This window comes from Nicotiana tabacum, chromosome 23 (genome assembly GCF_000715075.1).
Source record: "Nicotiana tabacum cultivar K326 chromosome 23, ASM71507v2, whole genome shotgun sequence".
NCBI lineage: Eukaryota > Viridiplantae > Streptophyta > Magnoliopsida > Solanales > Solanaceae > Nicotiana > Nicotiana tabacum.
This window is the reverse complement of record NC_134102.1, coordinates 123,471,158-123,485,580: the sequence shown is the minus strand read 5'-3', so window position 1 is coordinate 123,485,580 and position 14,423 is coordinate 123,471,158. Positions and strand designations below refer to the sequence as shown.

Sequence of the window (14,423 nt, the reverse complement as noted above, 5' to 3'; positions counted from 1 at the left end):
CTAGCATGATTCTCTTCATCAGAGCTAATTTCTTTCTTATTTACTTCCTCGTTTTCATAGGATCTGAGACATGAACTTTGCTAGGTACTAATCTTCTCTCTCTTTTTTCACTTAACATTAGTATAATTTCTTCAGTTAATCCACATGAAGATATTAATATAAGAATACTGATAGAGAATGAGAGAGAGACATAGAGAGAGATCAAAGAGAGATAGCGAAGAGGGAATTCCCTGTTAAATTCCTAATATAATGGGATACTCATTAATACTAATTTGTATATAATTTGTAAATTGTATATCAACTTGTAATTAAGTTAAAACCTAAATAATGAGGGTAAATAAGTTTCTAATGTAGTACATATAGGTAAAAATCCCAAGTGAAAATAGCACGGGCTAGCCAGTTGTCAGACTTTTAATCGAAAAATAGTCAGCGTTTGCAAAGTCATTGAAAAATAGCCATTATTTTATGCGGAGATAAAATTTGGACAAAAATACCCTAAATAAAACAAGGAAAGTTCCAGCATATTATGCTGGATTATGTAGCTTCTGCATATAAACTTTCAGCATATTATTTTGGAACTCGAGCACATTATGTTGGAATATCTTTTTAAAAATATTCGAATTCCAACATATTATGTTGGAATTTTTCCGAATTTTTAAGGATATTTTTGTTCAAATTTTATCTTTATATGAAAATGTGACTAAATTTTGGTTACATTTAAAAATATGACTATTTTTCAATTACCCGTTGTAAATCGGCTTATTTCTGTTTTTTTTGTTTTTCTAGAGACAAAAGGGAGTGGATAAGTTTACCCCTTTAAGCGAGATTTAGATAATAAGGTTGTCTCCAACAAAACTCAGTATTTTTAACGCGGACTAAGCTTAGGTATATATATGTATGAAAAGTCACTAAATATTTCAATAAATATTATACTGTTTGAACTCATAATTATAAAATTACAATGAGCTCGACAGTAAGAACATAAAATTTAAACCTAATTTATTGAAATTTTGAGATCCGCCTTTGTTTAAGATGAGGAAAAACATACAATAAACACATAAGTTTTCTATTAAAACATAAGTAACCAGGGGCGGATTTAGGGGCGGATGGGGGTTCACCCGAACCCCATTCGCCGAAAAATTACACTTTATATATAAGGCAAAATCTTTTTTTTTACCTCTATATATTAAGTTTTGAATCCCCTTGACACAATCCAAAAGTGTAGCTTAGTGGTCAAAGGGTTCAAAACTTTTGTAAGGTCATAGGTTAAATTCCCAGTAGTTTTAACTTTTTTCTTTTTGAACCCCTTAGCGAAGATCTTGCCTCCCCCACCGTCATTAATCCCTCAATGTTGAAAATTATTAATATAACCACCTTATATGTTTTACGTATGACTTATATATATGTGCAATTGGAAATAAGTTTATATTGATATTGCGAATAATTTTTAAGTATTTATTAAAACCATACATATTCTTGCAAATTGCAAATTTGCAATACAAGTTTTTACTTTTTAATTATCTCCTCTGATCCTTTATCTACGGAAAAATTAAAAAGAGAGGCGCAGTTGAAAGGAATTGACAACTGACAACGGCCAATACAAATATGGAAACAAACAGTTACCGCCAATTTCGCTCTTTCCCTTCTCAGATTAACTTTCTCTTCCAAATTTCCATTCCCTCTCCAATTTCTATTCCCTTTTTTTGTTACAATTTCTCCGGCGACTCTTCGGCGTCGTATGGCTGCCGTCCGTTTATCTTCCTATAATAAAGTTAACAATTACACAATTTGACATCTCTAAAGTTTAGTTGCCTTTGTAATGAAATAAGTCATACTCCATTTTTTATGCATGCATTTTGTTTGATTATAATGTGCAAGTAATTCATTTTCTGAATTCATACTTATTTGGCCACATTTTTACTTCTTTACTTTGGGGATAATTATGCATATCGTTAGCTTGTGATAATCTGTTATATTGAAAGTTATTAGGACTAAAGATTGCTTTATTATGTATCAGAAAAAGGAATCTCTAAGGTTGCTGTTAACATTAGATCGTGAAAAGATTAGAGTTGTTTACTTCCAGCAACTAATGTGTTTACACAAAACGAATGAATGCAATATGTCTTTTATACACACATTTTGCACTTAATCATGGTTAAGTGATATATATTCCACATTTATCTATAACTGCTAAATTTGGCATAAACACCGAGTTTAGACCTATATTTACTTATCCTGTTGGTGTCGTCTTATTCCATCAAATGATCTCTCTTCTGTTTTTACTCATGTCGTACTAATTGTTGTTGTCATAGTTGTGGCTATTTTCTGTAATGATTCCAAGATTTTCTATCCTATTACGGTCAACAGCTACTACGCCTCAATCCAATACATCATATTACCAAGACTTAGAAGAGTAAAATTCTCGGTGACAGAAATTTCCTTTTACTCTTCAAAGAATAGTTAATTTCCTTACCTAGAATGGTTAAATAAGTTTTTGATTTTCATGTGCCATAGTTAAGGCATTTTCCGGTGGATTCATATCCTTGCATGTTTGAATGAACTTATTGATTTCTTTCATCCTATTCTTTTGACAGATCTCCTACTTTGCGCTGAGGAACTTGTTGGATGCATGGGATGGCTGTTTTAGGTTGCCAATTGGATTGAAATCAGATTTACTTCAATGTACATATCATTTCATTAACATGGTCAGATATTTGTAGTATAGGCAGGAGAGTTAGTAGATGGTTGGATATTTGTAGTATAGGCAGGAGAGTTAGTTTGCTAAATGAGATGAGGAAATTCTTGCGGCCAATAATTGTTGTTCTGTTGTTCAGAGTTAACTGGAGGAAACTGTTTGTTATAGGCACTATTTTAACAGTGTTTAGGGTCATTTTTCAAATTTCCACACTCCCTAATCCTTTGACTGAATGGGTTGTATCTCCACCCTTGGATGTTTCATCTTACCAACACTTCAATCGTGGAAAAAATTCGAGGGAACTTTCGGTGACATCAGATAACCAGTTGAAAATGAGTAGGCATTTGCCCACAGTTGTTTCACTCCAATCTACAGCCACAACAAACCGATCAAAGCGAGTTCTGGAAAGACGAGAAAGACTTCTTAGGCGTAGGAGACACAGGAAGCATGCACGCGTAGTAGAAAAGATTATTTATCCACCTCCACCTGTTGTGCCCGATCACTTGCAGGTAAGTCTGATAATGTGCTTATATTCCTCAGGAGCGATTAGTAAAGTCATTCTTCCTTCTTGTTATCTTGTTTTTAAATCTAATGTAGTCATCTCCAGAGATTTATAGCTTCTTTGACACCAAATGAGGCACTTGCATATGCTAAAAGCGAGATTGAGAAAGCTCCTCTGGTCACCAATGATACAGACTTATATGCTCCGCTGTTTAAGAATATTTCCATCTTTAAGAGGTATGATGGGTTATAGTTCCTTACATAGCTCTTTATCTGATATGATGTTACTCAATGGTTGTGTGTCTGATTTTGTTAGGGTAGAGTTACCTTTAACCACTCATCTCTTTGCCTATTTGTGGTGCAAACAAATCACAATTGTTTTCTTCCCTCAGCAAGTATAGCCTAATAAAAGCTTTATAGTATTGTACATACCTTTGGCATCTCTTTCATAATGGTTCTTTTTGTTTAAGCACAATTTTGGATTGACATTGCAGGAGTTACGAGTTGATGGAACTTTTACTCAAAGTTTACATTTACAAAGAAGGAGAGAGACCTATTTTCCACGAACCTCATCTTATGGGAATTTATTCATCTGAAGGATGGTTCATGAAGTTGATGGAGGAAAGCCGCTACTTTGTCACCAGGGACCCAGAAAAGGCTCACCTATTCTATCTGCCATATAGTGCACGTCAGTTGCAGCTGGCACTTTACATACCTAACTCACACAATCTTAAGCCGCTGTCAGTATTCCTGCGCGACTATGTTAATATGCTAGCTGCAAAGTACCCGTTCTGGAATCGCACACATGGAACAGATCATTTTCTAGTTGCTTGCCATGATTGGGTATGCATCAAATTCTTAATTAAAAATATAATCTTGGCAGTATAGTATCCTTTAATTTCTTACAACGATGTGCATTACCAATTGTTACAGGGGCCTTACATTTTAAAAGAACATGAGGAGCTAATTAGAAACACTATTAAAGCTCTCTGCAATGCAGATATATCTGAAGGAATATTTAAAGCTGGGAAAGATGTTTCCCTCCCAGAGACCGCCATTAGGAACGTTCAGAAGCCACTTAGAAATCTTGGTGGAAAAAGAGTGTCACAACGCCCAATTCTTGCCTTCTTTGCTGGAAATATGCACGGTCCAGTCCGTCCCAAACTTCTCCAGTACTGGAGCGACAGAGATGAAGACATGAGGATTTACGGGCCTCTACCCAATAGAGTCTCAAGAATTATGTCTTATCCTGAACACATGAAATCAAGCAAGTACTGCCTTTGTCCAATGGGCTTTGAAGTGAACAGCCCAAGGATCGTCGAGGCAATATACTACGAGTGTGTGCCAGTGATCATTGCTGATAATCTAGCCCTCCCATTTGACGAAGTGCTCGATTGGAGTGCTTTTTCTGTGGTTGTTGCTGAGAAAGATATTCCTAAACTGAAGGAGATTTTGTTAAGTATACCTCTAAGACAGTATTTGGTCATGCAAAATAATGTCAAAAGGCTGCAGAAGCATTTCCATTGGAACTCAATACCTACTAGATATGATCTGTTCCACATGATTTTGCATTCCATTTGGACTAGCAGGCTCAACCAGCTTCAAGTATCACAGATATCATAATCCCTCTCGAGTTCAGACTGCTCTCAACTTGCCCGTCTGCTCGATTGAACATCAACATGAACCATAAGGGCTCTTTTTGACATTTATAGGCCGATATTTCAAGAATTGCTGGTGACTAATTCTCTTCACTTGTACACTCTTGAAATGATATGAGGTATTGAAAGCTTTTTCCACTTCACTTGAAAGAACACAAATGAACATAGCTTTATTGATAAGACCAATTTCTTTCTGATGGCAGAGGTTTCACCGATTGGTTATTCCTGTCCGTTCGTATCTCTTTTTCCAACTGCAGACTCTGCTGCGATTCAGGTAGTACTCAATAGTGGTGCAAGGATTACAGGTCCCAAGTTGCACATGCACATTACAGCCGGAGGAGGAAAGATATCGCAGTTAAGACTTTGTCTCATGTCATCAGCATTTTCACACATTTTCCCTATTTTCACAGTTCCTGAGCCGAGGGTCTACCGGAAATAACCTCTCTATCCTCATACGTCAGGAGTAAGCTCTGCGTACACTCTACCCTCCTCAGACCCCACTTGTGGAATTTCACTGGATTTATTGTTGTTGTTCCCTATTTTCATAAGGTTTCCGCTGAAGTTGAATTTTCTTCGGTATAAACCAGGTTATCCGTAGATGATCCTTGATTTTATTTTCCAGAAGATACTCTTAGAAATGAGCAGGGAGTTCATTCTCATAGAATTCTAAAGTTATAGTAGTATATATAGAAAAGGAATTTACATTTTTGAATAATGCTCTAATGTCCGACACAGTAAGACTGGAGAATATTCATCTAGTTGGTAATTGTATTGAATACAATGTAGAATATTCAAGTATACCAGGGAGAGAAATTCCCATCTACTTTTCTGCTGTGAATATATGTACCAGTGTATATTTTTTCAGTAATCACAAGAACAAATAGTGATTTCTACATTTCTGCCCTATATTAGTCGAGTTTAAGTTTTATACACTGACGGTGTAATGTATTACAACTACTAAAATCACTGGTAAAATGACTTGCTATTGCAAGTTAAACTGCACTAATATCCGTTTCAACTACTTAGATGCCACTCTGGGGCGAATGCAGCTCATTGTCATTGTGTTTATTTAAACCCAGAACTTTCAGCGCATATTACAAATTTATATGTGATAAATCACGAAAAATGCAACAAATAGTAGATATGAACTCATAACTTAACAAATATAATGGGTTCAATTATAAGAACTTCAAAGATTAAACCCATAAAATTTAAATCTTAGATCCGCCTCTAATGCAACATTTACTAGATGATTATCCTTCGCTGCTTCATATTTCATACCAATGACGACCCCTCTTCGTTGTGGAAATGCAGGGAGAGTTTTATAATTAACACTTTAGATATGATGCCATAAGTACGTCCGAGATCTGACATTGAAAACACTAGCTCACATAGATACAAACGTGACACGGCTTCGTCAATTTTTTTCTACTAAATTTATATGTTAGATAATATAAAATAATATATGGGGTAAAAATACCTTTTCAAATTGTGACGCAGCGGCGAACAAAATTTCCTGCTTAAGCCACTGAGAACTAAAACAAAGATAAATGTTGGTAAGCATTCTACTCACTGTCTAAAGAAAAGAGATGCCAGAGTTTCACGACAACTTCCTTTATCAAAGAGAACGTTATCGCTCAAGTTATTAGGATTAATACGTCTCGTATAAAACTCTCAAATGACAAAAATGTCCATTGTTAAGAGTCTAAATATCCAGTATCTTAATATAATCAGGCAACTGCTTGACTAAGATAGTTTGAAAAACAAACCAAAAACAAAGAATTTGCCTTTTGCACCAAATGACCAGTTTAATGTGCTTATGTACACGCTATATAAAACTATACTTAAATTATATACATCGCCGGGGTAAAAAATTTAACAGTAAGAAGTAGTTATCTGTGACAGGTTATTAATTAACCTGATAGTGGAAAATGGTTAACTTGAAAGCGAATGTTTACCTGTGAGTTTACCAAAAATTCGTCGTACCAAGAAAGGGGCAAGTATGATGAGGCATGTGAAGAGGTGAGTTTCCCAAAGCTCCTTAGGGGTCATTTGATACGCAGATTAAATTATTCCGGGGTTCTAATCTTGGGATTATAATCACTTGATTAATTTATCTCATATCCTGGGATATCCTGCGGAATAAATTTATACCGTCAACCAAATATGGTATAAATTTAATCTCACACCTTATCCTACCTTATCCCGGGTACCAAACGACCCTAAATGAACTTCTCTGATGAGTACCAAGCTCCTTAAGAATCTAACAAAACGATCTGAAGAAAAAACGAAAACAAAAAGAGCAGTAATAATCGCTTCAAAAAACGCAAAGGCTTTTGTAATTCCTACGCAAAGACTTCTCTGATGACTGGGTGCACAGTACTCGATAAGGCACATCAAAGCTTATAGCTTCAGCTAGGAGCAAGAACTATATAACTGAGTCGAAGGACTCAAGGCTTGCACAAAGGTTGTTACATCAATTCTCCATGCTGCACAAGATAAGCTCATTTACAAACAAAACAAAACAAAACAAAACAAAACTTTGGAAGACAGCAGATTTTTAATTTCCTTTCTTTTTGCTCGAGTATTTCTATTCTTTTTTCGTTCACTCCTATACCTATCTTCGTAATCTTCTTACTGTAGTGTTGCTTGATTTACCATGTACACATTGCCCGACGCTGCAAAAGCTCTCTTGAGTAGACTGAAAGCACCAACGATAAGCAACATCACTACTACCTTCTTTGATGCGAAGACCCTGAGATTCACCCTGAAGCCATGCTTTCTCATGAACCTCACCCCAGACACGCGTAACACGAGAAGCCAGGAAATGAAAGAGCACAACACAACTTTAATCATCTCCGTCAGTCCACATACACTCCTTGCATCATTGGACAAGTCAACATATGGCCAAGAAGGAGCCTCTTGGCTGCTATCGACCTGGATCAACCCAAGACTCTCGTTCAACCAGCCTGATAGCTTTACAAGCACCCTTGCCAGCCACGCGATTTCATCATCTGAGATGGGCCGCTTCATCCAATCACCCTTGTATTTAATATCGGCCATTGTTCTGTTGCCAAAACTTCTGGGTGTAAAGATTTCATCCCGTGAGTGCTCACACTGTACAATTTCTGGCGTATTCAGGGGCTTCAAGATAGGGCCACCAAATAACTGGCCAAGCTCAGATTTTAGTCTGTCCAAACACTGGAGGTTTTGTGTAAGATTTTCCCCACCAATTGATTGCAGTTCAGATTCTGCTCGCAATACAAAGAGCTGACAAACAGGTTGGACTGAGTTAGTAACATATATACACAAGCACAACCTACACGGAACGGATATCTAGAGTGCTAAATATTGATCACCTGAAGCAACTTTTGTCCACCATCTTCACCATCACTGAAAAGTCGTAAATCTTTGTTCCAGTTCTCATGCAAAAAAGAACCATCAGCATCAGTCTCAGATAGGCCGTCCTCCCAGTCCTGACACAACAGGAAAAGAACATAAGAATTGTAAAGAAGTGATATTGGAGCTCACATGGATAAGCATAGAATTTAGCCTTACTAGAAAGGTCACACAAGAAAGACAATACTTTATGGAAAATCTGATGGGCCTTGGGGCATGGGCATGAAGAATCTCATTAGACAAACTTGCACATTTATATTACAAACCCTTAATCATCGTCCTAGAACACTTGCAATCAGAGACAGTTTCTCGTATAATTCCCAGCGCATGACCGATTTTAGGAAGACGATAATAGGTTTCATAATGGTAAACGCAGTACACATAAATCACTTTCTTCATGAAAAGAAACCAAGATTCAGGCCCTACAAAAATCAGTGCCAACTCATTTCTCCAAATGGCCCAGACAGGTAGGTTGGAATTTTGCAAGTGAAGATCGGAAAATATAAATGAAATAATATAAAGTAATGCATATCTTTTTCCTATTTTCCATTCATTACTTTAAGGGAACTACACACCATCTACAGGTATCATATTGTACTATTACAATGCAGGGATCATCATCATCAACAACAACAACAACAACAATAGACCCAGTGTAATCCCATAAACGGGGTCTGGGGAGGGTAGTGTGTACGCAGACCTTACCCCTACCTTATAAAGGTAGAGAGGATGTTTCCGATAGACCCCCCGCTCAGTGAACAATGGAGATAAGATAATGCAAGGATCATCATTTCTCCAATTACTTGTGATACTTGCTGACAAGATGCTTCTACCGGTCAAATGAGGGTACATTTCGGGTAATAACTCTAAGAGAAAAGATCAACATAAAGTGCGCCAGCTGCTATCAATGAATTAAGCAACTGGTAAGAAGAGAAGTTACAGCACCTGTAATTGCTCACGAATAGCAGGAACATGTCTATGCAAAGCATTAAGCACTGATTTAGATGATCCAGTTGGTTTCGAATGAAATACAGTGTCCACATTTTTTATGAGGTCCATTAGTTCTGTGGATGAAGTTAATATTCTTATCACCTGCATAAAAAAGCATAGTTTAAGAAGGGATGAGAAGAACGAGAGTAAAATAAAAGCATGTGGAGTACCTAACTAATCTGATTGTCAATCAGGATAAAGACAAGCAACAAACGCAGAGTTTAACAGACCACTGGAAAGCAACAACACATGCTCTGAGAAGCATATGATTACAGGACTTGGCTCAAAATAATTTGATCACCAGCTCCTGGCGAATTCTAGTCTGTTGACAATTTTTTCATAACATTAGCAAAGTCAAGATCCCACAACTCAAGGCTCCTATGTCATTAGATCTTACAGTTCACCAACGTCCAAGTGTATCATGATTTATTGTTCTAGCAAGGCAACTAAGACAACTTTCCTCTGTCATCTAACATCATGCGATTTGTTACACCAAACTCTTCAAATGACTCATTGCATAGCATTTGTTTCATCACATATGGCAGGCATCTAGGCCGATCTGTATGTTTCATTTGTTCTCCAATTAATTATCTATCTTAGTGCAGGGAATGTTTATATTTCAGGTTTAAAATATGGAGCTGGATATGCAGTTGTGGATCCCAGACCCTCTAGGATCAAGGAGTTGGGCAAAATCACTTCAAATTAACCCCCCCCCCAAAAAAGGTTAAAGTGGTATCTCCATTAATTTCCAAAATAACAATCGACAGTTTCTGTTGAAACTGAAACACCAGACTCGTGTTATCTGGAACAGTTTTCATTTAGCTAGTTGAAAGTTAAAGAAGCCCTATCAGAGAAATTGATGACCAAACATGCCAAACTAAGACCGTACACATGTCATGCATTCAGTCACTCATTATAGCAACAAACACCCAAATAACATGCACTGGAAGCTTTCGTGCAATAGTAACCACCAAAGGAAAGATGTGAAAATGGAACAGACCTTTGAAATCATGTTGACTATCACTTCTGGATCTGTATGAAGAAACTTGTGGGCGAAACCAATAAAATGCATGACCAAAGAGCTGTAGTATAAGTAGTTAGCTAATACAAAAACTTGCCAAGAAGAGGTATAGGCATGTGGAGTTGACTGGGTAACCTCCTTCAGTGTACTTGCATTAGACTTCCCCAAATTTGCATCAAGTTCTGCAAATTCTTCCATACAAATGGTCCAGGGCTCCAGGTAACTAACCCACAAGGTGAACACCTGTGATGCATTTTTAATAGAACTTTCCACTGGACAATACAGGAATGTCCTCAATATAAATCTGTATAATGGCCTCTGAATCCACGAGTTCCAAGAGTTACCAGAATCCACAATGGTAACAACATTTCTAGATTGAACAGCGTTAAATGTCCCCCCGACTTTCCACCTAGGACTTTCAGTATAGTCAAACTGGTCAGTTCCATCAGTTGGTGCAACTGAACTCAGATTAAGATACTTAACAAACACATTTACTACTTCGCCTAATCCTGAAGTAGGAGGAGTCTCGCCCAATACTGTCCGAAAAGGGAACGACACACCAAAGGATTTGCACAAATTCACAGGCAACGGTGAGAAATCATTATCAACTAACCAAAATTGTATTAGTGTATTAACCAAGAACTCTGCTTTTTCAACAACTGGAGTGTCATAAGCAAAAGAGTAATGAAGCAGTGAGCTCCTATATGGTTGATGTGCCTTCACATCACCTACAGGCACATATGCATGGAGATATGCATACAAAAGGCGCATATACAAATTACCCTCATTCTTCTGCTCCGTCCCACGTTTGGTGCTTGACAAACCTGGAATTGAATAAGCCCAATTCTCCATTCTAAACCTTCTGCTTCTCTTAACTCTTACAGTTTGAGGACCCTCACTATTACCTCGACAAACAGGGTAATAGGTAAACCAGAACATGTAATATTCAAACACATTCAACTGAACCTGAAATGAAGAACCCTTAACTGAGTCCTCCTTCAACCTATTTTTGAACAAGGGGCATAAGTCAGACAAAACCCGTGAATCTCTTATCATTTTGAAGCATATAACGAACCCATTCGGGTAACCTTTCAACAGGAAATACATATTTAACTAGAGACGACCCATCTGCAGCCGCAATAGAAGATAGCAACACGCCATTGGGCGACAATAAGCTGAAAATTCTACCTGTAAACAACAACATTTGTTACCAAAAAACTAAAAAATAATTAAAAACATTGCAAAACATAAAGAAACAGTAAGAAGCTTCTGGAATCAGAGGAGGATTATAAATTCACTTTGGAAATGTGTAATTTACTATAGCCAGCCAAAAATGGCAGATCAATCAAAATTAGTTAGATGAAGACTCTACCATGAAACCAGAACATTTGGGATGATAAAAATAAAACGATTAAGAATATTATAAAGCATAAAGAAATTGTAAGAAAACTCCAGAATTCAGGAGGTTTATAAATTAACTTTCATGATGAGTAATTTAGGTAATCACCATATGACAAGAGAAAAGAAATTAATTAGATGAAAATTCTACCTATAACCCATAACTACTGTTACTATAAAACCTAAAATTCTGAAACTCGAAAGGAAATTGTTAGAAAATTCTAGAATATGAAGAGGATTCACTTCACAAAATGAGTAATTTAGTTAGTGACCGAAAAAATGGCAGAGAGAACAAATTAAATAGCAGAAATTCTGCCTGTAAACCACAACATTGTAATGATAACAATATTAAGAATAAAAAAATCCAAAAAGCACAGAAATTGCGAGAAATTTATGGAAGCTGATGATGTTCACAAAATAGCATTTAAAAACGAGTACATTTTCCACACTAGCAAAAAAAATGGAAGTGAAGACAAAATAATTAGCTGAAAATTCTACCTGCAAACCGTAACATTTAATGATAAAAACAGAACAATTATAAAAGCATTATAAAAAAAACTAGTTGTAGCTGAATATTTTACTTGCAAAGCATAACATTGTGATGATAAAATAGAGACAATTATAAGAAATTGTTCCTTTTCGGAACGACTAATCCGAGAAAATGGAAGAAAAGACAAAGTCATTAGCTCGGAAATGGAAAGGCGTGGAGCTTGAGAAGCAAACCTGCGAGCTGAGAATCGTTGGATAAAGCGGCAATATCGATCCAGCCGGAAGGAGAGAGAGACTTGACGGCAGCCGGAGCAGAAGCTGAGTCGTCGAAGCCGAAGAGTTTACAAATTAGGGTTGGGAAAGTGATGTAGAAGAACCATCGGGACTGGTCAGGTGTATGCTTGTGTAAGAACGACTCAACGGCGTCGCACGCGGCGAGGATCTGAAGCGGAGACGAGGCGGCGAGTACGGTGGCGGCGATATCGGAGGATTTCGACTGAGTGTCCGTTGCATATACACGAGACATCATTTTCGCATGACACACACAGATAGAGAAGAGAGAACTTGAAATGCAAAATGCGATGTGCGTGAGTGAGGGTTTAGGGGTTTTTAAATGGGGGAATGCGTATGCAAATGGCGCCTTTATATGGGGAAGAGAAGACGGACGAATTTGGGTATTCTGGAAACCCGTGGGTTTTACTACGTGGCGTTTCGGTCCTGCTTCTCTGCGATTTCCTTTTTTTGGGTCCTACTATGAGTTTGAAAAAACAGATTTTTGAATGCTAAAAAGGGGCCTGCTGTGTTTGGAATTAGAGTACTATGAGCTATGAGCTATGAGCCTATGACTATTTCTTTGTCGATGGGATAAGAAATTTTAACTCTCAAATTTACGACGCGTTTTGGGTAAGATTTATATTTTTTTTAAATCAAACTTATTTTAAAAAATGTACTTCTCAAAAGTAATTTTGATAAAAACAGTATCTAATTTGAAAATCACTTTTGAGCTGAAATTAGTATTGCCAAACTTCTCAAAAATAATTTTGACAAAAAACAATTTGTGTTAGAATCTAATTTGAAATGCACTTTTGATCAGAAATTAGTATTGCCAAATTTTTAAAAAGTACTTTTGATTATATTTTTTTCAAAGCTAAATATATAAGTCATTTAATATTAACACGTAATAACCTATTAGTATTATTTCGAAATTTAGTTTGAGTTTCAGAAACTTAATTATGTTAATACTCAGGATGATAGCAGTGCAAGCTTCATATTGTATTAGTCGGTCTAGGATATACTTGAGGTCCCAACACCGAAATAAAATCAGTTTTATCTATAAACTTGTTTGTTTGGATAGTTGTTACGTATCGTTTCATAATTTATCGTATTGTATTGTATTGTACTGTATTGTATTTGTATACGGGCAAAACCGAGTCCATGGGACACATCGATTTCCGATGAAGTAAACGGAGCGAGAGACGTGACAGTAAGGAACCGAAATCGAGGCAAGGAGCCCCTCGAGCGGGGTTCCGGACAAAATGCCTGCCCTCGGGAGTATCGGAACCATGACCCCCAGGTTCGGTTCGAATCCCAAAGGCCTCGGAGAGCATTACCAGATAATCGAGCACGACCAACAAAAGGCTATGATATCCGTAACCACCCGGATGTTACGGCGTGAATCTCGGTACGTATCGGCAGAGAACCGGTGATTAGTTAAACAGAAGATTTTTACCGAATTGTACTTAGGAGGTAAAATTCCCCTACTATATAAAGGGGGTTTGATTATTCATTGTACATTGTAACACGCACATCAAGGCAATATACTCTTATTTTCTCTGTTATTCAAAGTTCTTATTCTTGTTCATCAAATCATCAGTAACATGAGCCCGGGATCGAAGGCAGGCATTTTATTAAGCTGTTACTAAGTCCGGGATCACTCCTCTTGATTGGTTTAATAATTTATTACGTCCTTTATCTGTTTAATCTAACGCAATTTATCATTTGTATTGAATTAACCCACGTATCCTTAAAATCACTTACAAATTTAATTGTTATCCATTTTTTTAGGATAAACAGTATTGTATCATTTGATGAATACAATATTTGGATAAATTGTATCGTTTGCCGTTGTTTTATGATATCACGCACCAGCAATATAAAAATAAACTTGTAATATTATAAAGAAAAATTTTGATACAGGGTAAAATTATTATATAAAAAGGTAAGGTAAATGATAAAATAAAATTATTAAATAATAATTAAGGGTGAGATGAGA

At 36.7% G+C, this 14,423-nt stretch overlaps 2 protein-coding genes across 2 annotated transcripts; one reads left to right on the top strand and one right to left on the bottom strand.

The window, feature by feature from the left end:
- Positions 1-1,603: 1,603 nt before the first annotated feature.
- On the top strand, positions 1,604-5,740 carry LOC107829164 (putative glycosyltransferase At5g03795). The gene is made up of 5 exons (XM_075246994.1): positions 1,604-3,204; positions 3,303-3,433; positions 3,691-4,039; positions 4,130-4,973; positions 5,058-5,740. Exons 1-4 carry the CDS (start codon positions 2,791-2,793, stop codon positions 4,817-4,819), a joined length of 1,584 nt encoding a protein of 527 aa, XP_075103095.1. The 5' UTR covers positions 1,604-2,790; the 3' UTR covers positions 4,820-4,973; positions 5,058-5,740.
- A 1,426-nt stretch (positions 5,741-7,166) lies between these two features.
- On the bottom strand, positions 7,167-12,810 carry LOC107829165 (uncharacterized). Its single transcript, XM_016656626.2, is given in 6 exon segments — positions 7,167-8,124; positions 8,214-8,330; positions 9,199-9,345; positions 10,244-11,314; positions 11,316-11,452; positions 12,386-12,810. Coding segments are annotated over 6 exon segments (2,403 nt in total). The 5' UTR covers positions 12,681-12,810; the 3' UTR covers positions 7,167-7,488.
- Between the last annotated feature and the right edge of the window lie 1,613 nt (positions 12,811-14,423).

Bases quoted from the DNA above. Each gene is read 5' to 3' on its own strand.
- LOC107829164 (XM_075246994.1), top strand. From the start codon at position 2,791: ATGAGGAAATTCTTGCGGCCAATAATTGTTGTTCTGTTGTTCAGAGTT. The intron at 3,205-3,302 runs GTAAGTCTGATA...AGTCATCTCCAG, and splicing joins TTGTGCCCGATCACTTGCAG to AGATTTATAGCTTCTTTGAC. The intron at 3,434-3,690 runs GTATGATGGGTT...TTGACATTGCAG, and splicing joins AATATTTCCATCTTTAAGAG to GAGTTACGAGTTGATGGAAC.